Here is a 25,294-nt window from a genome sequence, read left to right as displayed (position 1 = left end):
GATACTTATTATTATCTTTCTCAGCAACGTACATTGCCTTTGTTCTTAGTTTGATCAGCACTATTAATTCTCACCTTGTGGAAAAAGTTAATTCTACCCACAGCTCCAACTTTTCCACTGTAATTGAGAAATGCTGTGTTTCCTTCTGTTGCACCATAGAACTCGTACATATGAATAGGTCCAAATCTGTCCAGGAATTCTTTCCAGACCTCAGCTCGACAACCATTGCCAAAAGCTATCTTCACACAATGCTCACGATCATTGTTTTTCTGAAAACAAAAACACCACATTGGTCAGCCAAGGTGCGTTAAATAAAACATGTCTGCCTTGTGAACTTTAATTATAAATGGTAGCAGTGAAGAAATCATCCAAAACATCTTGAAAGCAACAGTTTTATACCTTCTTGAAAATATCTGGTTATACTGCAACTAATCTATTTCTTTATAGGTTTTCTAAATTCAATAAACCATCTTCTTCGAGTTGGAACCTAAAATTTCCTGCTTATACATTTGACTGGGCATGGTTTGCTGCAGCCCACTAAGCTTCTTACAGGAATTTGTACCTAAAACTGTCTCTGAGCAAAGAAGTTAGGGCCATATGTACGAACACATTTTCCAATTGACACAGAATGGGCAAAACTGCTTGCTACATTTGGCCCTTAATCTCCAGAACTATTGCTGTATTATACTGTGATCTGATCCTCTGACTTGTAGCCATCACTCTATCTCAAATAACTATTTTACTTCTATATTGTAGGAGGCTAGCCCGGCTTATAGTGGGTACCTTGTGGTACTTACACCTTGTGCTAGGTCCAGTTATCCCTTATTAGTAGCTTAGAGGTGTTCTAGCAGCTTAGGCTGATAGTTGTAGCTATAGCAGAGCAGCTTAGGCTGAACTAGGAGACATGCAAAGCTCCTACTATACCACTTATATCATATAGCACTATATCACAAGAAAACACAATAATCAGAGTTACTGTAAATAAAGGTACTTTATTTTAGTGACAATATGCCAAAAGTATCTCAGAGGATATACCCCCTTAGGAGGTAAGTAATATACACAAAATATATGCACACAAACCAGATCAGGTAAGTAACAGTTAGAAAAGTAGGTCAAACAATGTAGAATCACAATAGAATGCAATAGGGAGACATAGGCCTAGGGGCAACACAAACCATACACTCCAAAAGTGTCAAGCAAACCACAAATGGACCCCAGGCCTAGTGTAGTGTGTAGAGGGTCGCTGGGAGTGTAAGAAAACACCAGGGGTGTCCAAGATACCCCACCCAAGACCCTGAAAGTAGGAGTAAAGTTACCCTACTACCCCAGAAAGACAGTAAAGTCGAGATAGGGGGTTGTGCAAGGACAACAACTGACTGCAAAACACTGAAGACGGATTCCTGGACCTGAGGACCTGTAAAGGAAGGGGACCCATTCCAAGAATCACGCAAGTGTCCAGGGGGGCAGGAGCCCACTAAACCCCGGATGAAAGTGCAAAAGGGCTGCCTCCGGGTGGAAGAAACCAAAGATTCTGCAACAACGGAAGGTGCCAGGAACTTCTTCTTCGGTCAGAAGATGTCCCACGGCGTGCTGGAGGATGCAGAGTTGTTTCCACGCAGAAAGACCACAAACAAGCCTTGCTAGCTGCAAGAGTCACGGTTGAGGATTTTGGGTGCTGCTAGGGCCCAGGAAGGACCAGGAGGTCACCCCTTGAAGGAGGAGACAGAGGGGGCACTCAGCAACACTGAGAGCCCACGCAGAAGCAGGCAGCACCCGCAGAAGCACCTGAACAGGCACTTAGAAGATCTGAGGACAACGGTCAACTCAGAGTCACAAAAGAGGGTCCCATGATGCGGAGTCCAACTCAGTGAGTTGGGCAATGCAGGAAGGAGTGCTGGGGACCTGGGATAGGCTGTGCACGAAGGAAGTCTTGCAAAAGTGCACAGAAGCCCGAGCAGCTGCAGTTCACGCAGTACACAGGATTACTGTCTGGCGTGGGGAGGCAAGGACTTACCGCCACCAAATTTGGACAGAAGGGCCACTGGACTGTCGAAGACACTTGGACCCAACTCCTGTGTTCCAGGGACCACGCTCGTCAGGATGAGAGGGGACCCAGAGGACCGATGATGCAGAAGTTTGGTGCCTGCGTTAGCAGAGGGAAGATTCCATCGACCCACAGGACATTTCTTCTTGGCTTCCAGTGCAGGGTAAAGGCAGACAGCCCTCAGAGCATGCACCACCAGGAAACAGTTGAGAAAGCCGGCAGGATGAGGCGCTACAATGTTGCTGGTAGTCTTCTTGCTACTTTGTTGCGGTTATGCAGGCGTCCTGGAGCAGTCAGCGGTCGATCCTTGGCAGAAGTTGAAAATGGAAAAGCAGAGGAACGCTGGTGAGCTCTTGCATTCGTTATCTGGTGAGATACCCACAGGAGAGACTCTAAATAGCCCACAGCGGAGGATTGGCTACAGAGAAAGGTAAGCACCTATCAGGAAGGGTCTCTGACATCACCTGCTGGCACTGGCCACTCAGAGCTGTCCATTGTACCCTCACACCTCCTCATCCAAGATGGAAGAGGTCTGGGACACACTGGAGGAGCCTGGGCACCTCCCCTGGGAGGTGCTGGTCAGGGGAGTGGCCACTCCCCTTTCCTTTGTCCAGTTTCACGCCAGAGCAGGGCTGGGGGGATTCCTGAACCGGTGTAGACTGGCTTTTGCAGAGAGGGCACCATCTGTGCCCTTCAAAGCAGAGGCTAGGAGAGGCTACTCCTCTCAGGACCTTCACACCTATTTCCAAAGGGAGAGAGTGTAACACCGTCTCTCAGAGGAAATCCTTTGTTCTGCCTTCCTGGGACCAGGCTGCCCAGGCCCCAGGGGGGCAGAAACCTATCTGAGGGGTTGGCAGCAGCAGTAGCTGCAGTGGAGACCCCAGAAACTTAGTTTGGCAGTACCCAGGCTCTATACTGGAGACCCGGGGATGCATAGAATTGTCCCCCCAATACCAGAGTGGTTTTGGGGTGACAATCCCATGATCCTAAACATGTTACATGGCCATGTTTGGAGTTACCATTGTGACGCTACATATAGGTATTGACCTATATGTAGTGCACGCGTGAGATGGTGTCCCCGCAGTCACAAAGTCTGGGGAATGTGCCCTGAACAATGTGGGGGCACCTTGGCTAGTGCCAGGGTGCCCACACACTAAGTAACTTTGCACCTAACCTTCACTAAGTGAGGGTTGGACATATAGGTGACTTATAAGTTACTTAAGTGCAGTGTAAAATGGCTGTGAAATAACGTGGACGTTATTTCACTCAGGCTGCAGTGCCAGTCCTGTGTAAGAATTTTCTAAGCTCCCTATGGGTGGCAAAAGAAATGCTACAGCCCATAGGGATCTCCTGGAACCCCAATACCCTGGGCACCTAGGTACCATATACGAGAGAATGATAAGGGTGTTCCAGTGTGCCAATGAGAATTGGTAAAATTAGTCACTAGCCTGCAGTGACAATTTTAAAAGCAGAGAGAGCATAAACACTGAGGTTCTGGTTAGCAGAGCCTCAGTGATACAGTTAGGCACCACACAGGGAACACATATAGGCCACAAACGTATGAGCACTGGGGTCCTGGCTAGCAGGATTCCAGTGACACATATGGAACACATTGACAACATAGGGTTTTCACTATGAGCACTGGGCCGTGGCTAGCAGGATCCCAGTGAGACAGTAAAAACAGCCTGACACATACTCACAAACAGGCCAAAAGTGGGGGTAACAAGGCTAGAAAGAGGCTACCTTCCTACATATATCTAGACAGCAACGTGCTTATTATTAGGAAGATTTCCTGTCAGAACTGAGACTTGGTAGGTCACAAAGGCACAATCCACTGGTGAGAAGAGAAGGGGACTGCACTGTAAGCAAAGAGAAAATGTTCCCACAACTTGGTTCCCTGGGAAATTGGATAGAACTTGGACAACTTGCTCAAAGTCTGAGTAACTATAAGGACCTCAGAAGGTCTGAAAGACTATTCATGATCACATGTGGCTTACTCTGTTCAGCCCATACAAACCATGAATCATAAATGAACTGGTGTTACATTGTTTGCTCAGGGGAGTTTTGATTTTTTTCCACTGTCACTTTTATTCCACATGTGGTGGGGACTTGGAAGAGAAATGGAGAGAGGGCAGCAGTTTTACAAGAGGCTGGATTTGGGGTTGTCCTTAGTCTCCAAATAACCAATTAGGAAGCCTCAGGGGAAGGAAATCATCCACAGGAGGAGAAGAGAACCAATGACTGGAGCTTAGGCAGTATTTTAGCTAGAGTCTTATCTAGACACACCCTTAAAAACCTAGGAAGAGATGGGAAAGGCTGAAAACCTTGTCAGAAAGAGACTAGGGTTGACCACTGCCCTTCTCTCTTTCTCCCAGGTAAGAAATGGGACCTGTGAGGAGTGGGAAGATGGAGGAGGAGGGGAGAGCCTTAGTTGACGAAGAACTGTGGTTGTCAGCCATTTTTATCTCTCTCGGCGCTAATTCTTCGAGAGGATTGGGAAGAAGAACCTCCTGGAAAGGAGCAGTCCTGGGTGAATTTCGACTGTTATGGTTGACCCAAAAGAATATGAATGAATATCCTACAATGGAGAAGGAAATCCATCAGTGCCCTGAAAAGGGTGGAAAAGAGTGTGATCTAGAGAATTAAGGAATTAATATGTAGAGTATATTGATAAATTATGTTTTCACAATTGACTACACATTATTTTAAAAAGTGCACAAAGATCCTTTCTTCATGGTGCTGTTCTCAGCTTTGCTCCCTTGGCCATGTTCCCATCTTTGCCCTGCTCTACCTCTCCAGCCTTCCCTACCAATCTTCTGCAGAGACACCTAAAATCCCCTCACAGTGAGACAGAGGCTGTGTTACCATGTTGGCACAGTTGTGGCTTGGTGTTTTTGTACTGTGTTAATTTGAATCATTGCAGTGTGAAGTGTTGAGCTTTCTAGAGCTCTCTGGTTGAAAAGAGAGTGAGTCAGTTGGCAACACCCCTCTTAATCATCTGGCTCGAACTTTGCAGATTCCTCCTGGTCTGAAGCAAAGACCCTAAAAGCCTTCTCATTGATGCAACGTCTAGATTAACCGCTGTATGTAGTGGAGTTTTGCTTTTTTGGTACCGCGTCACTTTCATTTTACATGTGATGTGGAGCGTTGAGCTTTCTAGGATGCATTGCAGGTTAGAAGGAGAGGGTCTCCCTTTTACGTGCATCCCTTCGTTGTCCTACTCCACCTCTACAGAATCCCATCCTGCCTTCCAGCAAAGACCTTGTAAGCCCCCTTAATGACATGGAGTACGAGTGGTGGAGAAACACAGTCCAAGGGCCAAAAAGACAACAGATAGAAGCTGTAACTTTAAATAAAAAGTCAGCTGTATATTTTTGTGTTTTATAAGTAAGATGACAATAAGAAAATTCAGTAACCATTAACAACTTGTGGCACCACCTCACACCAAATTCCCAAAGTTTAGAAAGATTAGGCGCTATTAAGGTGATTCTTGGAAATTAATCCAATAGGAAATATTTGAAAGTGAATAGGTAGGACCCTGCTTTTCAGTCCTAAGCGCCATCATCAGTTCTCGATTCAGTTACTGGAATACACTGAACTTAGCTCTGTCCAAATATCAGATACATTAACTGCAGCTTGTTGGAAAGGACCCTCTTTTTGCCATGGTTGCTCCATTTTCTGCCTGATGTCAGTGTGCTTGACTGTGTTCACTGGGATCCTGCTAACCAGGACCCCAGTGATTATGCTCTCTCTCTTTTAAATTTTGTCACTGCATACTGATAACCCAGTATTTTACCCAAAATTGGCATAGTGGTGCCATCTTATAAGTCCCTAGTATATGGTACCTAAGTTCCCAGGGCATTGGGGTTCCAGGAGATCACTATGGGCTGCAGCATTTCTTTTGCCACCCATAGGGAGCCCATGCAAAGGCTTCTGCGGAACTGCCATTGCAGCCTGTGGGAAAAGGTGCATGCACCCTTTCACCGCCATTTACATTGCACCAGGTCACATATAAGTCACCCCGATAGCAGGCCCTCCAGCTCTGAGGGCAGGGTGCAGAGTACCTGTGTGTGAAGGCACCCCTGCACTAGCAGAGGTGCCCACATGAGCTCCATGACCATTTTCCCAGACTTTGTGAGTGTAGGGATGCCATTTTATGCATGTACCGGACATAGGTCACTATCTATGTCCAGCTACATAATGGTAACTCTGAACATAGGCATGTTTGGTATCAAACATTTTGGAATCATGTCCTTATGCTTTTGCAAACATTGGCTGTATGATTCCATGCACTCTGGGGGGGCTCCTTAGAGGACCCCCAGTATTGCCATTCCAGCCTTCTGAGGTTTTCCAGGCAGCCGCAGCTGCTGCCACCTCTAAGACAGGTTTCTGCCCTCCTGTTGCTTGAGCAGCTCAGGCCCAGGAAGGCAGGACACATGATTTCCATTGGGAGCGGGGTGTTACACTCTCTCCCTTTGGAAATAGGTGTCACAGGCTTGGGAGGGGTAGCCTCCCAAAACCTCTGGAAATGCACTGAAGGGCACAGATGGTGGCCTTCTTGCATAATCCAGTCTACACTGGTTCGGGGACCCCAAGTCTCTGCTCTGGCCTGAAACTGGACAAAGGAAAGGGGAGTGACTACTCCCCTGTTCATCACCACCCCAGGGGTGATCCTCCAGAGGGTCCCTGGGTTTTACCATCTTGGATTCAAAGTTAGCAGGGCTCTCTGGGAGCATCTGAGTGGCCAGTGTCAGCAGGTGAATTCAGAGCCCTCCCCTGATAGATGCTTACCTGTTTAGCTGATTAATCCCCCTTTCAGGGCTACTTAGGTTCTCTCTCTTGGGTGGTTCTTCAGATTCGGATTGCAAGACTCCAGCAGGAATCCTCTGTATTCTTTACTTCTCACCGAAGAAACTGCATCTGGACCCCCCAGGAACTCTACAAACTGCAACAAAGAAGCAAAGATGACTTCTGCAACACTCTATCTTCAGCTCCTGTCAGCAACTGCAACTGTTTCCTGGCCATGCATCCTCAGAGGACAGCCTGTCTTCAGCATGCACCAGAAGAATGGAGGAATCTCCCTTGGAGTGAAGGAGTTACTCCCCTGCTTCAGCAGGCACCTCTCTACAATGACGACTGATTGTGTGGGACCCCTCTCCTGACAAACTGCATGGATCTTGCATCATGGGTGGTGGACTGAAGTGGTTCTGACGGTCCTGACGTCCAACTGTCCAACTTTGGTGGAGGTAAGAGCTTTCCTCCCCACGCAAGACAGTACCCCCATGCACCTCATGTTTTGCAGTTGCCAAGGCTTGTTGGCATCCTTCCATGAGGTTCTTCATGCACTGTGCAACTCCGGCCCCCACTACTCCTTCCTGCAAAGCACAGCTTCCTGCATGGCTCTATGGCGACGTGGGACCCTTTGTTGTAGTGCTCCATGGCCCTTCTTTTTGCACCTTCCTAGTTCCCGTGCTGTGGAACTCCTGTGCATGCTGCCTGGTTTTATGAGGGCTCTCTGAGTTGCTGAGAGCCCACCTTAATTCCCCCACCTGGGCAGGGTCCACCAGGTCCATCCTGGTCCCGAGCAGCCCATTTTTCCCGAACCGTGAGTTTTGCATGTGGCAAGGCTTGTTGGTGGAATCCAGCAATGCAAAACAGACTCCAACTATCCATCCCGCGTGGGACATCTTCTGCACCAACCAGGAACACACATCAACATTTATGTCACCAAAATAAAATACCTTTATTTTTGTAACACTGAGGCCTTCACTACAACCCTGGTGGTATATGCACACAAGTCCGCCACACCAAAGGTCAGTGATAAGTTGGCAATAGCAAAATCCACACTGTCACGCCAACAGGAATCCACCCCCAGTATCACGACCCATGAGTCAACGCGGCAGTCTTTCAACCGCTGTAAACCATTGGCGGCACATACTGCTGCGCTCAAAGTACACACACACTTACAAAACTACAACACATTGGACAATTCAAAATACACACACCTGACACACATACACACACCACACCCTCACACTCATACCACTATAAAACACACACCCACATTACCCACAACCCCTTACAACAACAAAAAAAGAGACCAAGCACAGAGAGACAAGCAAACAGCACCCACTCAATCAGAGGCACAGAACACCATCACCCATACACCATCCACGCACATCACACCACACATCCCAACACATCATCCCACACATCACCTCACACATCCATGGCACCCCAAAGACACCCCAGGTTTTCAGAGTAGGAGCTAAGGGTCATGGTGGAGGAAATCATCTGGGTAGAGCCACAGCTGTTCGGATCACAGGTGCAGCAGACCTCCATTGCAAGGAAGATGGAGCTATGGCGGAGAATCGTCGACAGGGTCAACGCCGTGGAACAGCACCCAAGAACCAGGGATGACATCAGGAAGAGGTGGAACGACCTACAGGGGAAGGTACGTTCCGTGGTTTCCAGACACCAGATTTCTGTACAGAGGACTGACGGTGGACCTCCACCTCCTCCCCCACAACTAACAACATGGGAGGAGCAAGTCTTGGCGATCATGCATCCTGAGGGCCTGGCAGGAGTAGCAGGAGGACTGGACTCTGGTAAGTCAAATCTTTACTACTATATCCCCCCCCTACTTGCATGCCATCACAAACTCCTACCCCTACCCTCACTCCCATCGCTCCAACACCTCACATATACCCCACTATCACAACCCACCCATCCCAATGCCAAGCCCTGCATGCAACACAAATGCATAGACCCCCATCACAGACCTGCATGGATGCCCATCACCACAGCATGCACACTAGAGAAACTCACCCAGCCCACATAATCACCACTCACACTAGGCCAAGGCGACAGGGAAAGCACAATTATACAGCCCACATAATCACCACTCACACAAGGCCAAGGCAACAGGGAAACCACAATTATACATGGAAACACACCTATTGCACAAGATGGCACACACAGATACAATAACAATGCATCTGCATCCCAACAGGACACCTACCCAACATCACCAGAGGGGAGGAGCCAGCTACATCCAGTCCCCCCCAGAAGAGGCCCACAGTGATGACAGCAGCTCTGCACGCCTAGATCACAATGACCAACCTGGCCCATCAGGGACCTCTGGACAGGCGGTTACCCTGCCACACTCCCAAACCACCACAGAGTCTCCCCCCTCAGGAAACACCACCACAGCACCCACCCAGCGGGCCCATACCTCTGTTTCCAAGACACGTCAATCAGCAGTTGTCCACCAGTACAGCGACCCCAGGCAACCCCACAAACAGAGGACGATCAGGGACCTAGGGTCAGGGGCAGTGGGCACACGGTTCGGGGGACAGAGGCACAGGAAAACAGGGAAGCTGGGAGGACTGCTGTGCGACAGGGGGAGGACAGGCCCAGGTAACCGACCCACCACGAGGCACTCAAACATCATGGGAGCATACCACCATTCCCAGGAGACCATGGGCACGGTACTGGCCATGTTACAGGAGACCCAGCGGCTGCAGGAGGGACAGTACCTGGGGATCAGGGAGTACCTCACTAAAATATACACCATCCTGGTCACCATTGCAGGGGTGCTGGCTGACATGGGCAAGACCATGAGGGAGGCAGTGGCACAACAAAGGGCCCCTGGCACTAGCCAAACCGAGGAACAACCTTCCACCTCCACCGGCGCTAGTGGACAGGAGGCCCCACCACAGGACCAACAGGGCACCAGCACCCCACCCCCTGCAGAAGGAGAACCATCCCGAAAATGTTCCCTGCAATACAGGCAGAAGACAGAGAACATTGGCAAGACTCCACCAGGAAATAGGACTCTCCTGATTGTCACCCTTCTGTCCCACTCTGTTACCCAGTCCACCTTGAACTGCCATTAGTCCCCTTCCTATGCCCCATTGGACAATGCACCTGGAATACCAAGAGACTGGACTCTACCCTGGACCTTCCTTCACCATCACCCCAGCACCTTGCACCTACCCCCATACTATTTAGCAGAAAAAAATAAACACCCTTGAAATATAAACCATACGGGAGTCAGTGTAATAATTGGAAAGATGTATTCTTACAACATTCTCAAAGCATTGCAACGTCTATGTTCAGTGAATTATACCACAGGATGGCAGCAGTACATGTAGCGGGAGCCAGAATGGGGTACACAGATCTGAAAAAAGGGAATCCAAAGGGAACAGTCAGTGTCCATAGACAGAGGGTAAGAGGCTGCCATGTACAATGTCCAAAAGTATACTGATATGTGAAGTTGAGTTACCTGTGTGTCACTGGAAGTACTGATGTATAATGTTTTTTCTATTGTCCACATCTTCTTCATCTGCCTCCTCTTTCTCACTGTCTGGAGGCTCCACCGCTGCCACAAGGCCATCTCCAGGCTCATCCTCCTGCAGGAAAGGCACCTGGTGTCTCAAGGCCAGGTTGCGCAACATACAGCATGCCACAATGATCTGGAACACCTTCTTGGGTGAGTTACACAGGGATCCACCTGTCAGATGGAGGCACCGGAACCTGGCCTTCAGGAGGTCGAAGGTTCTCTCAAGTTTTCCTCCTTGTACGCCCATGTGCCCCTCTGCCCTTGTCCTGGGATTCCTCACTGGGTCCAGTAGCCATGAGAGGTTGGGGTAACCAGAGTCGCCTGTAAATATTGAGGGACAACTATTAGACACACACTAACCCTTAGTCACAACCTCATACTCAGACTCCAACTTATACTATGTGGGGACCTTGGTCTGACCTAATAGCCACTCCCGGTGCCTCTGGAGTTGCCCCATCACATAAGAGATGCTGTTATTCCTCAAGACATAGGCGTCATGCACTGAACCAGGATATTTGGCATTCACATGGGAGACATACTGGTCAGCCAAACACACCATTTGCAGATTCATCGAATGATAGCTTTTTCTATTCCTGTAGACCCATTCATTTCTGCGGGGGGAAAAATGCCACATGTGTACCATCAATGGCACCAATGATGTTGGGGAAATGTCCCAGGGCATAGAGGTCAGCCTTCACTGTGGCCAAATCCTCAACCTGGGGGAATACGATATAGCGGCACATGTGTTTCAGCAGGGCAGACAACACTCTGGTCAACACGTTGGAAAACATTGGCTGAGACATCCCTGATGCCATGGCCACTGTTGTTTGAAAGGAATCACTTGCCAGGAAATGGACCACTGGCAGGACCTGCACTAGAGGGGGGATTCCTGTGGGCTCACGAATAGCTGACATCAGGTCTCGCTCCAATTGGGCACACAGGTCTTGGACTGTGGCACGATCAAGTCTATATGTGATGATAATGTGTCTGTTCTCCATTGTTGACAGGTCCACCAGGGGTCTGTACACTGGAGGATGCCGCCATCTCATCATCTGCCTCAGCGGTTGTAGCCAATGGAGAACGGTGAGCAGAAGGTCATATATCCACATAGAATGCACAACAGTTTGTGAATGTTTGCCACAGAAGCAGTGTGTGAAGTCGGGAGTCAGTTGATTTGCCAATATGTGCTGTGATGCAGTTAGGTGCCAGGCCATGTGCCCCCCTGAAATGGCGGCTGCCTGACCTGTGAGAAGGGACAAGGGAAAATGAGGAAAGTGCGCTGGCATACTGCTGCGTCGCGGTAGGCAGACGATGTCCGGCACGCAACTTTGCATTGGTTATCATTGGGCCCTATGGGTTCCAGTAGCCAATGGTGATGTACGCCGGCGGTGACGGTAAGCACCGCCGCGGACGTCACCACCATTTTCTAGCTATTCACTCACTTACTACCTGACCTTCAACAAGAGAGGACCTACAATGCAAGTGCTGTTGTGACCTGAGTCTGGAAGCGACAATGGCTCATGTGTCTGGGGAAAGGGCCCCTGCCTTCACTGAGGAGGAGTTAGAGAAACTGGTGGATGGGGTTCTACCTCAGTACACGTTACTCTACGGTCCTCCAGACAAACAGGTGAGTTCACTGAGAGCATGATTAGTGGGCAATGCATGTTTTGAGTGGTGTGTATGTAAGCCACATGTTGGGGGTGCTGAGGCATCCTGTCCTGAGTGCTGCATGAGAGGTGGTCAGTGTATGTGCATCAGGGCATGGGTGGGAACTGGGGGGGCAATGAGTATGGCAGTCCGGACTGGTGAGTAATTACATTTTCCACTGTCTTTTCCCTCTAGGTCAGCGCCCACCAGAAAAAGGGTATTTGGTGTGCCATCGCCAGGGAGGTGCGGACCCTGAGGATCTATCACAGGTGGAGGACCCACTGCCACAAGAGATGAGAGGACCTGCGCCGCTAGACCAAGAAGATGGCGGAGGCCAAGCTGGGGCTGGCCTCTCAACGTGGAAGGGGTGCCCGTTGCACCATGACCCCCCTGATGTTCCGCATCCTGGCGGTAGCCTACCCGGAGTTGGCTGGGGGCTTGAGGGCATCACAGCAGTCACAAGGTGGTGAGTACAGGTTCAGAAAGCTGACTTTGCGCGCTTTGGGAGCTAGCTGGGTGGGGGATGTGGGAAGTGGGTGCCCCTAGGCCAGGGCGATCATGGCAGGGTAGGTCCCTTGTGTGCAGGCTCTGAATCACTCCTACCCCAATGGTACAAGTGGCCAACTACTACTGGGCAGAGTCATGTGGGTGTCAGGTGTGCACATGCTGGCGTTAGGCATTGTACACCATGGGCTGGTGACTACCTTAGTGACTGGTTGGGCATGGCCTAGTGCATAGGGCAGTCCAGTGTGTGTTGTGTCTGCCAACGGTAGTGGTGTTGCTGGCATTGATCAATTGTATCCTCTGTCTCTCCCTCCCCTTTTTGTTTGTTACCCTGTCCTTGTGTGCATTAGCATCATCTAGCGGAGGAGCAGGGGCACCGACGACGGAGTGAGCTGCATTCCACATGGCCCATGAGGGCGAATCCACCGAGGGTGAAGGCACCAGTGGGACAGAGGACGAGGGGAGCTCCATGACGGGGACAGGAGGGGATACCAGTGACAGCGATTCCTCCTCCGATGGAAGCTCCCTGGCAGTGGCGGACACCTCTGTGCCCACCCCAACAACTGGTACAGCCGCCACCCCCCGACCAGCACCGCCCTCCCAGCAGCCCCTCAGTGTGTTTCCCGTGCCTTCTCACCTAGGAGGGTGGGCATCTCCTTCACCCCAGGTACCTCAGGCCCTGCCCCAGTCAGCCCTGCTGCCCTCAGTGAGGAGGCTATTGACCTCCTGTGATCCCTCACTGTTGGGCACTCAACCATTCTGAATGCCAGTCAGGGTGTCGAAAGGCATTTGCAACAAACACATACCTGGAAGGCATTTATTCTGGCATGGCAGCCCAACAGACAACATTTCAGGCTCTGGCCTCAGCACTGATGGCAGCCATTGTCCCTGTGTCCAGCCTCCCCCTCCAACTTCCACTACCACGTCCCAATCCCCTCTACCTTACCCTATCCCCAAGCACACCTTCAGACCAGCATGCACATACATCAACACACAAAAGTGGCTCAGGAAAACATAAGCACCACACATCATCACACAGGCACTCATTCAAGCACCATACCCATGCAGACATACCAACATCCACTTCCTCCACTGTGTCCCCCTCCTTCTCTCCGTCCACTTCCCTCCCAGTAGCGTCTCCACCAACAGCTGCATGCACTACATCTTCACCCACTACCTCCAGCACGCCCATCACAACACACCCCTCACGAGCAGTCACCACCCCCACAACCATGCACACATCCCCTGTGTCCTCTCCCAGTGTGTCTGTGAGCCCTCCTCACAAAGTACACACACGCAGGCACACACCCACTCAACAGCCATCCACCTCACAACAGCCTCCAGCCCATACACCTTCACCCAAACTCAGCAGACGTACACCTCCTACAACCACTACCTCTTCCTCCACTCCCACACCCCCTCCATCTTCCCATCCCAGTGTGTCTAAAAAACGTTTCCTGGCTAACATTGGCCTCTTCCCTATGCCTCCCCCTCTGTCCTTCCCCTAGGGCCAGGATGTCAAGATCCCTGGCCAGCACCTCAGACACCAACTTGGCGTCCGCTCTGGTCCCTGCAAGTCCAAGGGGATCATAGGGGGCACCCGTCAGAGCTGGCTGTGTGCCACCTACCAATGCAAAGGACCAACCAATTCCATCACCTGCCAAGGTTAAGAAGGGGCCAGCATGCAGCACGGACAAAACGCACGACCCACCCAGCAAGGCCGAATCTAAAAAACAAGAAGACAGTGCCAAGGTCACCAGCAGCGTCTACCAAGGTGGGGAAGGGAAAAAAGAGCAAAGGCAAGGCACTTCAGGGCTGGGAGCCTCCAGGTGAGGGACTGGTGACCACCATCACTCCTGACAGGCCAGCAACCTGTACTGCGGTAAGCAGCGCCGCAAGCATCGCCACCTGCACTGCCATATGCACTGCCACCTGCACCGCCATCTGCACCGCCTCGTGCACCGCCGCTGCCACAACGACAGTCAGCAGCATCATCCCCAGGGGGCAGCCGTCCGAGGCTGCTGGAGACGGCCTGGTGTCTCCCTCCACTACTACCAGCACCTGCACCACGGGCAGCACCGACAGCATCTCTGCCACAGACACCGTCACCTGCACCGCCATATGCATCGCCACATGCCCAGCCAGTGCCACTACATCAGACGTAAGCAGCATCCCCAATGGGCAGTCCAAGGCTGCAGGAGAGGGCCTGGACCCTGCACCCACCACTTGAAGCACCACCACCAGCACTGGCACTACCAGCAGTTTGCAGCCTAAGTTGCCACAGGATGGAGTCTGGATCTGCCTCGATGGAGTATCATGCTACATGTTCCCTTCACATCTTGTGCCTCAGACACCCAGGTGAGGGAATGGGTTCTACCACACCCCAGGTGCAGCTTCAGTGGGCACAAGGCCCCCTCCAGAACCAGTGGAGAAATGCATCCACTCACCCTATCTTTGGCAAATTAAGCAGTCTGGGCACAAAGCCCACTCCAGAACCAGTGGAGAAGCCATCCACATGAGAGACTGTGGCCTTGCACTCTCCAGGAGCAAGCAGTGGGCAAACCAGCCACTTGAGAGACTTGAGAGACTGTGGCTTTGCACTCCCCAGGAACAATCAGTGGGCAAACCACCCACTTGAGAGACTTGAGAGACTGTGGCTTTGCACTCCCCAGGGCCAAGCAGTGGACAAACCATCCACTTAAGAGACTTGAGAGACTGTGGCTTTGCACTCCCCAGGAGCAAGCAGTGGGCAAACCACCCACTTAAGAGACTTGAGAGACTGTGGCTTTGTACTCCCCATGAGCAAGCAGTGGGCAAACCACCCACTTGAGAGATTTGAAAGACTGTGGCTTTGCAACCCCCAGGACATCGCTGTGGGCAGGAGCAGTGGCGTAGTACCATCTTCTGGCTGAGGTGCCCCCCTCCCCTTCCCCTTGAGGTGCCTGTGTTTTTTTTACCTGATGTCCCTGCAGTGTTCTCTCCGTTTTGAGGCAGGAGTCAAGTGTGGGCTTCGCCCAAGATTTTTTGGGCCACTGGTCCACGGACATTTGCAATGGACAGTGCATGGCCCTCTGTACATATTGTAAATATTTGGATGAACTGTTGTTTACAATCGTTAACTTTATATGCATTTTCTAAATATCACAGATTTGACTTGATTCCTTTTGTCATGGTGTTCTTCCAGGGGGTTACGGGGTGTAAATGTAATGTTGCTGCATGTGTTTGTGTGTATGGTGTTGTGGGTGAGGGAGGGGGTGGGGATGTTGCGTGTTGCATGTGTGTGTGTCACTCTATTTTTCCTTCCCCCTCCCCTTCGTACTAGGTGCAGTACTCATCGTGGTGGTCGCAGCCGCCTTCTTTGAAATTCCTGGGGTATTAGCAGATACACCAGCATGGGGAGGACATGCGGTTCGGGCTCCATGGCATTCTGGTTCTTCGTTGAATGTCGAAGGGTGAGTGGTTCCCCTTCAGTGTACTGTTTCCGCCGTGCTTTTGATGTTGTTGGTACCGCCCCAGAAAACCTGGCAGATTGGTGCCTTGTAATACGGTGGGCGGTACATTGTGTTCCGCCTGTCTGTTGGCGGTGACCGCTGCAGTGTTTGTTGCTACCGCCCTGGCGGTCGGAATGTTAAAGTGGCTGTCTATGTTGGCGGTTTCCACCGTGGTCGTGGTCCCATTTTTTTTTACCGCCGGCCTGTTGGTGGTATTACCACCGCTTTATTACCGACCGCCAGAGTTGTAATGAGGGCCTGAGTATTTTCATGTGCGTGAATACTGTGTGACTACAGTGGTATTGCATGAGCTTTGCACATCTCCTAGTTAGGCCTTGGCTGCTCATCCACACTACCCCTAGAGAGCCTGGCTTCTAGACACTGTCTACATTTCACTAATAAGCGATAAGTACCTTAGGTACCAACTAAAAACCAGGCCAGCCTCCTACACAGCTTATAAAAATTCTTGCAGCTAGAATTCTCTTTGGCCTTCCCCCTGCGCACTGATATCTGATCATGTACAATAATTGCATTGGCTGCTACATGACAAAAGGCTCACATTCTAAATTCTACACATTTGTAACAAGATTCTGCATGGAAACACTCCTCACCATCCTTATATTAACGTCTTTCCTCCTTGAAAGGTCAAATATTTTTCCAAGATCTTAAAGTCTAAGGCTGGTGTTCATGAATTTTCCTTTGCTGCAGTTACTCTCCAGGACACCCTCCCTCAGCCAATATGTCTTATGGAAGATCATTTAACCTTTAGAAAATCCTTAAAGACGCATTCAGAAAAGTGAATTATTATTTAGAACTATCCCAAAGGATAAGGTCACTACCTGCTAGATTTTTCAGAAATTCACAAATAAAATACACGTGCTCAATCCATAGTAACATGAAACAAAGCTGCCAAGTTTGACTCAAAGGCAATGTGTAAATATTTTAGGCAATGCAGGCACAGAAGGAAAAGGTTGACAAAACACACAAAAATTCTAATTTTCAAATATAGAGAAACATTTTCTGAATGAAATGAGACCACTATGACAAAGATCCAATAAAGGGAACCAGAGATCTGTTTTATTTAAAGATTGAAGTTAAAATAGAGAAAACTGCACAAAGTCAGAATGAGATTCTATTAAGGCTATAGAGCAGGACCTAGGACTAATTTGAGACACACCAGAATGGGGCACTGGTCGGATACAGTAAATGGTCCTAGTGAAAGTCTGGAAGTCAAAAGTTTTTGCAACACTATCTTAGTCCAAAGGCAGAAATGGACTTTGTCACTTTTAAAGTAGAAAAATCCCCCTTGACCTGGCCACTGCTGAAATAATAGCCACCAACGTAGACCTAAGGTCACAGACAGCAGGTCCAGTCCTCTTTAGAATGTCTGCAGGTTCAGTAAGAGTTCTGAGGAAAACTGGATGAAGATCTAGCTTTATAGCATTCACCAGCCTGGCGATGGGAAGAATTCTGGACACTCCATAACCAATGGGGTAAGAGTTCCTGGGGGCAACCATACCTACTTTTCTTTGCAGTTCCTGTTTGCTGTACTTGAAACACAATTTTACAGTGCCCCTCACCCTCAAACTCCAAGATGGGGAAACCCTTCTCCCCTTGTGAAAAGCCTGTACACTACCCATCGGTTTGGCCATGGTAATGACAGTCCCCTTCCCTGTGGTCACTCAAAACTGGGATTTGAGTTAGGTTTCCCTCCACTAGGTTTGGTGACAGTGTGACTATTTGGATGAAAGCTGGACATTTTCAAGTGTCACCTACCACTTGTTTAATACAGGTTAGGCCTTTTTGAAGTTAATTATATTCTTTGTCCCACTGCAACTGGTCATCCAGTTTTCTGTTCTCTGCAAGCAAATTGCATACCTGTTTCACACCTAATGCCAGCCAAGGACTTGCTGAGAATTGCTGGAGAGCTAATTAGATTCCAAAAGCTTCAGGTAGGATAAAAGTAACTTACTGAATGCTATAATTTCCATACATTTAATGAACATTCTATTTTACCATTAGATTTGATTTTTATTAAATATGAAAAGAAGACTGTGAATGGACTCTGTAGCTTGTACAAGTCAAAAGCTATTGATTAAAGTGTAAAATCTATACTTTAACTTTTACTTTGTGCCAGCTACAGCCTGACCAGTGTTGTTTTAGGGCTAGTCACTGGGGGAACATGCCATTTCTAATGTAACACATGTTCCACTCTTAAATATTATCCACCATAGCATGTGGATGGAAAGGTGTGCTTAGGGTTGACTTATTTCATGTTTAAAATCAGGTTTTCTTATCTGTCAAAAAGGTGATTTTGACAGGTATGTGCAGCAGGGTTCAGGCCTAATGGATGGCATTATAGATGGTGAAGTCCTCAAGTGACATTTAACTTTCCATGTTGGGGTGTATTTCTGCACCATATGCTATGTCCCTATTGGAAATGGAAATGTGCCAATAAGATTTTACAATGACATGTTTTAGGGTCCAGAACATATACAATGGGCACTGGATAGAAGTGTCTCAGTGTTGAAATTCAACTTTACCTGCAAGTGAGTTAAAAAAAAATATATAAAAAATGGGTTGACCACCCAAAAAGTGGTCTTTTTGCAACAACATGGTTGTTTTCAATTTAACTGTGGACTTGTATTCTGGATGGTGTTATCTGTAGCTGTAAGATGCTCATGAATGTAACAGAATGTTTGTGGATTGGTGCAAATGGAGCCCGTCAGTGGTCACATTCTCACCTCTCTAATTCGTTCCCCAGTTAAAAAAATTCTATAGAGTCAACTCAATAAATAAGAAAATAATACACTGGAAACACATAAAATATAAGTGAAAAAATACTCAGGAGGAAAATAATACAACCTCATGAAATGGGCGCAGTGTATTAGCTAAACACCTTATTCCTCAGAAATAACAATACTTATTGAAACTGTTTAAATAAATATTGATTCTCATGTAACAGAAACTTGAACTCAGGGATCAATCTTGGTTTGATCAAATTGCATCCCCATTTTGATAGGATTCCGATTCAGATAAAGATTCAGGAAATTACTTTGGCTTTTGATGCACTACACTTTCCAAGTAGAGTTTTATTGTCTCTTTTGTCTTTACTAGGAAAATTGACAAATAATTTTGACTCTATTTCTTTCAGTAGAGTGATTTATTCTTAATAGATCTATATTTCTGAATGTGTTTTATTAAATTCCTAGTTTAGGCCTGATAAATAACAAAGATATGCTAAATGTTAATTTCCCTAAAAGCAATAGGGTTGCTAAGACATTATGTAAACACCAAATTAAGTTGCTAGCCTTAATGTTGCGAATGTGGGGCCTGATTTAGATGTGAGTGGATGGGTTACTCAGCCACAACAGTGACGAGTAGCCCATCTACTGAAATCTTAATAACATTATATCCCATGGGATTTAGATTTTGTCGGATGGGTTATCCACCACCATTGCGATGAAGTAACCCGTCCACCGAAATCCAAATCAGGCCCTTGATCTTAGACGTTCTGTGTTCTTCTATGTGGGTGAGATCTATGTACACCTTTATAAGGAGCAATCTACTTACACTTCTCATTTTCTTTCTTCAAGTCCCCATGCTGATTTTTACTCTATTGTCCATCCAGAAACATGCAACCTCTCTCACATTTTTACTCTATGGGAAGCGTTAAACTTTAGGATAATACTATATAGGAGTTCCAGGATGGTCTCAGTTATTATGCACAAGAGATAGAGTTGATCCATTTCTCGGGTTTCCAGAAATTGGCTACTAAGTACCCTGAATCAACTAAATTTAGTGTAGTTGTAATATGGCTGGTCTGTGAAATTTGTGTTTAATAAAAAGAGTTTTATCCAAATCTTTGATTTGTCAATAATATATAGTCAAGAAGCGCAAGCGGTTGTCAAGTGGGAGGTTTACAATTGCCATGTGATTCACTCTCCAATTATTGGAGTATTAGTAGTCATACTAAAGTGGGTTTACCTAATCCAGTAAATCCAAAATGTAAATAGAATTATTTTTGTATCTCAACATCTTTTCTAAATTGCCAGTGCATTATGGTTATAATTCCTGTATGCATGAATTGCATAGATCAACAACTCCAAATTGATTAAGCATAAAGCAGTTGAACTGGAGAATTCAGGGTGATATCCTATCAGGAATCACTTGGAATAGATCAATAATTGGTTATATTTTTATCATGTAGAATTAACTTCCAGTTTGATAAAACAAGGGAAATATGTGTTAGTCCTTTAAATTATCATAATTTGTTTCTTCTTTCCCTTAACATCAGACCTGAGTTGGAGCTAGATTGGCATTTATATGAAGGGGAACTGTTAGTAATCTGTTCAAATGAAACATTTTATTGGTCCAGTGTAATATCGGTCTTTAACTGTGTATTAAATATTAAAAATTAAAATTTCTGGTTTGAAGTGGTGGAAATGGCAATACGCACCTTTTAATTTTTCTTAGACAAAATTATTTTTCTGTCATAGGAGCTTAAGCCTATATCAAAGCAAAAATTAAAAACTTTAACTTCACAAACTCCCCATGTGTTACTAAGGAACACATTTTAATAGGAAATTAAATAATTTAATTCATTGATGATTTTGTATTTTCCCTAGAAGATATGTGAGGAGAAAATTGTTAAGTGCACCTGATAAAATGCTTTATTAAAGTAGAGGAGCTGAAGGTGTCGGTATCAGTAAAACAAGCTTCGTATATAAAAATTCTCTCAATACTTGGATATTAACAGCATTATATTCTAACACAAGATTGCACATATCAACCTTTTCCATCCAACAAAAAACTAGGATTCTTTATGTATTTTCTGTAAAGTCTGTCAATTATGTACCAACTACATATGATATAAATCCTAAACAATTGCATACCACCACTCATTTGCCACCATTCACAAGATATATAGAAAGCCTTAGGGCCTCATTCAGATCTAGACAGTCCCACAGCCAAGCCACGTCGGCCATGGAACCAAGAAGACCGTCAAGTCTTCCGCCCACAGTATTTAGATGTTACAGCTCTGCAAGTGGAATGACTGGCAACGGATTGCTGACTGTTACCTTGTGAAGTGTTTTAGAGGCCTTTTGAGAACTCCTTACTTTCAAGTTTTCCTCCCTTCTCTTCCTTCTGGTAGGACCCCTAATAATCCTCCCCAGATACATTTTGGGACACTCTGGTGCTGGTCCAGAGGTCTGCGTCCGCAGCAAAATTCCTGGGGTCAGTTAGCTAACTGTCTTCTAGGTGCTGGTGCAGCTCTGGAAAACATATACTAAACATTTTCTCTCTCAAAATTAGAATATGCAGCCCACTGTACTCACTAACGTTGCTGCCCGCACCCAACCATTTAGTGCCTTGCTAGAGAAGTACAAATAATCCACCCAGGACTGGTCGGGAAGCTTGTGGCTGTCTCTGAACCTCTGGAGGTACTTCTCAGGGGTAAGCCCAAACCTAGCAATCAAGATGGCTTTCATGGAGGTGTACCAGGTTTAATCCCTAACCTCTAAAGTGAGAGGTGTGACCGCCCCACTGTAGGAATGTGTTTTCAAAAACACGCCCCCCACCAGTGCTCTTCTGGGATCTTGTGATCCCCCCAGGGCTACCTTGTAGGCAGAAAACAATTTTTCAATATCATCTCCCACCAAATAACTGGGAACCGGGTCCCTAAGGATGCAGACCTTTTTGCCTCCTTCAGGCACTGTAGGTATGCTGCCAGCAATGTTGCTGGAATCAGCCTGCTTTGCTTTCAATTCTAGCTGCTCAAGGATCTTTTTATCAGCCAAGTTCTCCAAAGATATTTTCTCCTCCATGGGCAGTGTCTTCTCCTCCATTCCGAGCTTGGCTATCTCCAGCCTGAACTCTCCTTCCTCCCTCCTTCCCGTCAGCTCCTCTGGGGACAGGCTGTGGGAAGATACACTGTTATCTGCACTAGCAGGAAGCTCCACTAAGAGACCAAGTCATCCCCCTCAGCTGGCTGCTGCCTCTCAGGACTCAGATCCAAACCCTCTCTGTGCCTGTCTGTCTCATCATCTCCTTAGGCTGTGGTAGCCAGTGACTAGTAGACTTCCACTTAGGACCTCAACTCCTTTTGCAGTTTCACCTTCCTGGTGGTGCTCTTGGCTGGAAGTCCTCTCTCTTTACAGAACTCCTTGAGCTGGGCCACAGTGTAGGACTCCATGTTTGCCACCTTAAACTCCATATTTGTGGAGGTAGATTCAAACATACCAGTCAGAGAGAAAATTTAGAAAAATCAAAAAAGCCGATCAAGGAGAGTTTAAACTTGAATAAGACTTCCATTATTTATGTGGAGTGGTACTGTAACACAAGATTAATGTAAGGCACTTCACAAACATGAGTCCAAGTCCTCACTGTGGAACATCAGTGCAAGAGACTCGGTTGTTATGGGGGAGGTCAAACCCTTCTCAAGGAGGAGCCACAATTCTTCTCCGGGTGAAGTCACAAGCGAACCCTAAATTGACATGTGCTCAGCCCTCAGGTAGCTTGGTACAGAGCAGTCAGGCTTAACTCAGAGGCAATGTATAAAGTATTTGTTCAACACTTCAAATATTAATACAGTGAAAACACACCTCAAAAGGAGCCTACAACAGATTTAGAAATATAACTTAATTTTTAATATATAAAACAAGACCAAATTGACAAACATCCAATCAGTAGAACAGGAGATGTTAAGTTTTAAAGATTGTAGTTAAAATAGTACCAAATGGTGAGAGTGACAACTGTGGATATTTGATTCGCTGGAGTGGGACAAAGTCCCAAGTTCAGGCTTACTTCAATGAAGTGTGGGCCAGCTACAGAGACCCAGGTAGGCCAGCTGAAAAAAGTACCTTAAATCCTGGTTTGCAGAGCACTGAGAAGATCTGCGTCAAAAATGCGCCATGCAGCCAAAGCAGTGCTGGGTCCCGTCATGTCATTGTCAAAGATCCCATTGATGAGTGCTTGCGATGAGCAGTCGAGAATTGGCAAAGTTTTGCACAGTTTGGGTGATACATCGATTCTGAGGAGCTCTGAGGCTGTGATGCAGGGTCCGTCATCATTGTCAAGGCTGCCGTTGATGAGGGGTGCAAGGGCCTGTGCTGAGGATGCACTTAGTGGCGGTTTCAATGCAGAAATGGGCTGTGATGAGATGCAGGTCTTTGCAGTGGTTCTAGAGGTGTCTTCTGTCCAGGACTTATACCAAGCTATGCCTTTGAAGTGGGGGAGAAGCTTCCAGAGTTTTCCCTTTGAAGTCCTCACGTATTCTGTCTCCCCGTCATATAGATGTATGCAGCCCTTTGTGTGGAGACAGGACACAGCCTGTTCAAGCTTAAGTGGGACTGTAACCAGCTCCTCCCTCCCATTCCTGCCAGTGATGTCCCATTCAGGCACTCCTAAGCCCCCTGTTGTGTGTGGCTGTCTAGGAAGTATACACTAAGCACAGTTGTCATTCACACTCAGTAATGTTAACCAGGTACAGGCTTCAGGCACCAAGTGGATAAGTCAAGAAAATGCAAACTTTCTAAAAGTGCCATTTTTCAAAATTGTAATTGAAAATCCAACTTCACCATAAGTTAGGATTTTAAATTCCAGTTCCAGGGAAACCAAGTATGAAGTGGTTACCTGCTCCCATTTGGAAATTACATTAATAAAATGTAATAAGGTGACTCCAAGTTTATCCTATCAAAGAGGCAGGGCTTGCACTAATGAAAACACATTTAAGGGTTTTTCACTTCCAGGACATGTAAAACTTAAAAGTGCATGTCATACTTTTAAAATACTTTGCACCGTGCCCTCTTGGCTGTCCAGGGCCTAACCCAGTTGTATAGCGTGCAGAGTTCTAATAGCAGCAAAAGTGAGATCAGTAAAGTTGGCGGGAAGACTTCTCTAAGACTGAGAGGTCTAACACTGGCACAGAGCAGTCAGATTTCACTTAATGCAAAGTGTAAATTATTTATGCAGCACTTTAAACAGTAATGAAGTGAAAACAAAACATAGGAAAAATCCCACACCAATTTAGAAAATTTTAATAATAGTAGAATCAGAGATATGCAATGTTGAAGATTTACATGGACATAGCACCAAATAGCACAAAGCGCCCACTGTGGTTACCTAGTCGCATTGGATCAGGACAATGTCACAAGTTCAGGCTGACCGTGATGGATGGTGGGTTGGCTTCAGGGATCAATTAAGGTCCGCTGACCACAGTACCTTAATCCTCGTTGTAAAAAGATGCAGAGTCTGGAATCAAGGATGCGTAGCAGAGCAGAGGCGATGCAAGGTCTGGGTAAGGAGATGTCAGCAGCGGTTCCACAGCTGCATTGGGTGAGATGATGACCCTTAGTGTGGATGCATTATACAGCAGCAGTTCCGGTAGGCTACGATGGGTGAGGTGATATCCTTGGGTGGGGATGTGTCGACAACGTTGGTTCTGATGGACTACTGTACACTTGCATTGGGGAAGTACGTGCAAGAGTCAGTTCCAAGTGAGATGCATTGAGCTGCAGAGGTGATGCGCTGGTTCTGTGGGAGATGCACAACAGAGGAGATGTGCTGGTTCTGATGAATCCACAGAGAGACTGGCATAGCCTCTTCAGGCCTACTTCAAAGCTCCAGGACAAGGGTGGCACCACCTGGGGGGAAGGACTCACAGATGGCAGAGTCTAGGTGCTGCATTCAAGGTGGTTGGAAACCTGATGTGCCCCTGAGGCTTCTGATCAGGAGGCTAGCCAACTAGCCCTCGGTCACTCTGGAGTCCTGGGTTTAGATATGCATGTCCATTCCATGTTACCCTTGCAAGAGGGCAGCAGGTCAACACAGCAGGGCAGCATTCCTTTCAGCAGCAGTCCAGCAGATTGACAGTCTTTTCAGCAGTACAGCAGTCCTCCTTCCTAGCAAAGTCCGCAGGCCCAGAGGTGTACTTAAGCATTGGGTCTAAGGGTCTTGTCACACACTCACCTGGTTTCAACCACAGAGAAGACATTGGAGCCAATGCTAGACCTCCCTCTTAGGAAGATGCAAGATCCAGGGGCGATAGTCCTAGATCTAGGCAAGCTTTCAGAGGTGGAATGGGGGAATGGACAAAATAATATAGACACTTACGGTATTGGTACTGCTCAGCGATTGGAACTACTCGGTTTAACAGGAGGTGTCACTTCTGGGACCTTCTGGACCTATAAAGATGGACAATTACAGGACCAGCACTACTGGTGTTTTGAGGATGCGATACACTGTGACCAACAAGAAAAGGCA

At 47.5% G+C, this 25,294-nt stretch overlaps 1 protein-coding gene across 1 annotated transcript in view; it reads right to left on the bottom strand.

Annotated features, from left to right (window-relative positions):
* LOC138299639 (long-chain fatty acid transport protein 2-like) overlaps positions 1-25,294 on the bottom strand; it is a 645,148-nt gene that overhangs the window by 233,364 nt on the left and 386,490 nt on the right. Inside the window, exon 5 of the mRNA XM_069238086.1 lies at positions 75-269. Within this exon, the coding sequence (XP_069094187.1) occupies positions 75-269 (195 nt within the window). The remainder of the gene's footprint in view (positions 1-74; positions 270-25,294) is intronic.

Source organism: Pleurodeles waltl, chromosome 6 (assembly GCF_031143425.1).
Source record: "Pleurodeles waltl isolate 20211129_DDA chromosome 6, aPleWal1.hap1.20221129, whole genome shotgun sequence".
NCBI lineage: Eukaryota > Metazoa > Chordata > Amphibia > Caudata > Salamandridae > Pleurodeles > Pleurodeles waltl.
The sequence above is the reverse complement of the archived record's forward strand: the minus strand, read 5'-3'. Positions and strand labels throughout refer to the sequence as shown.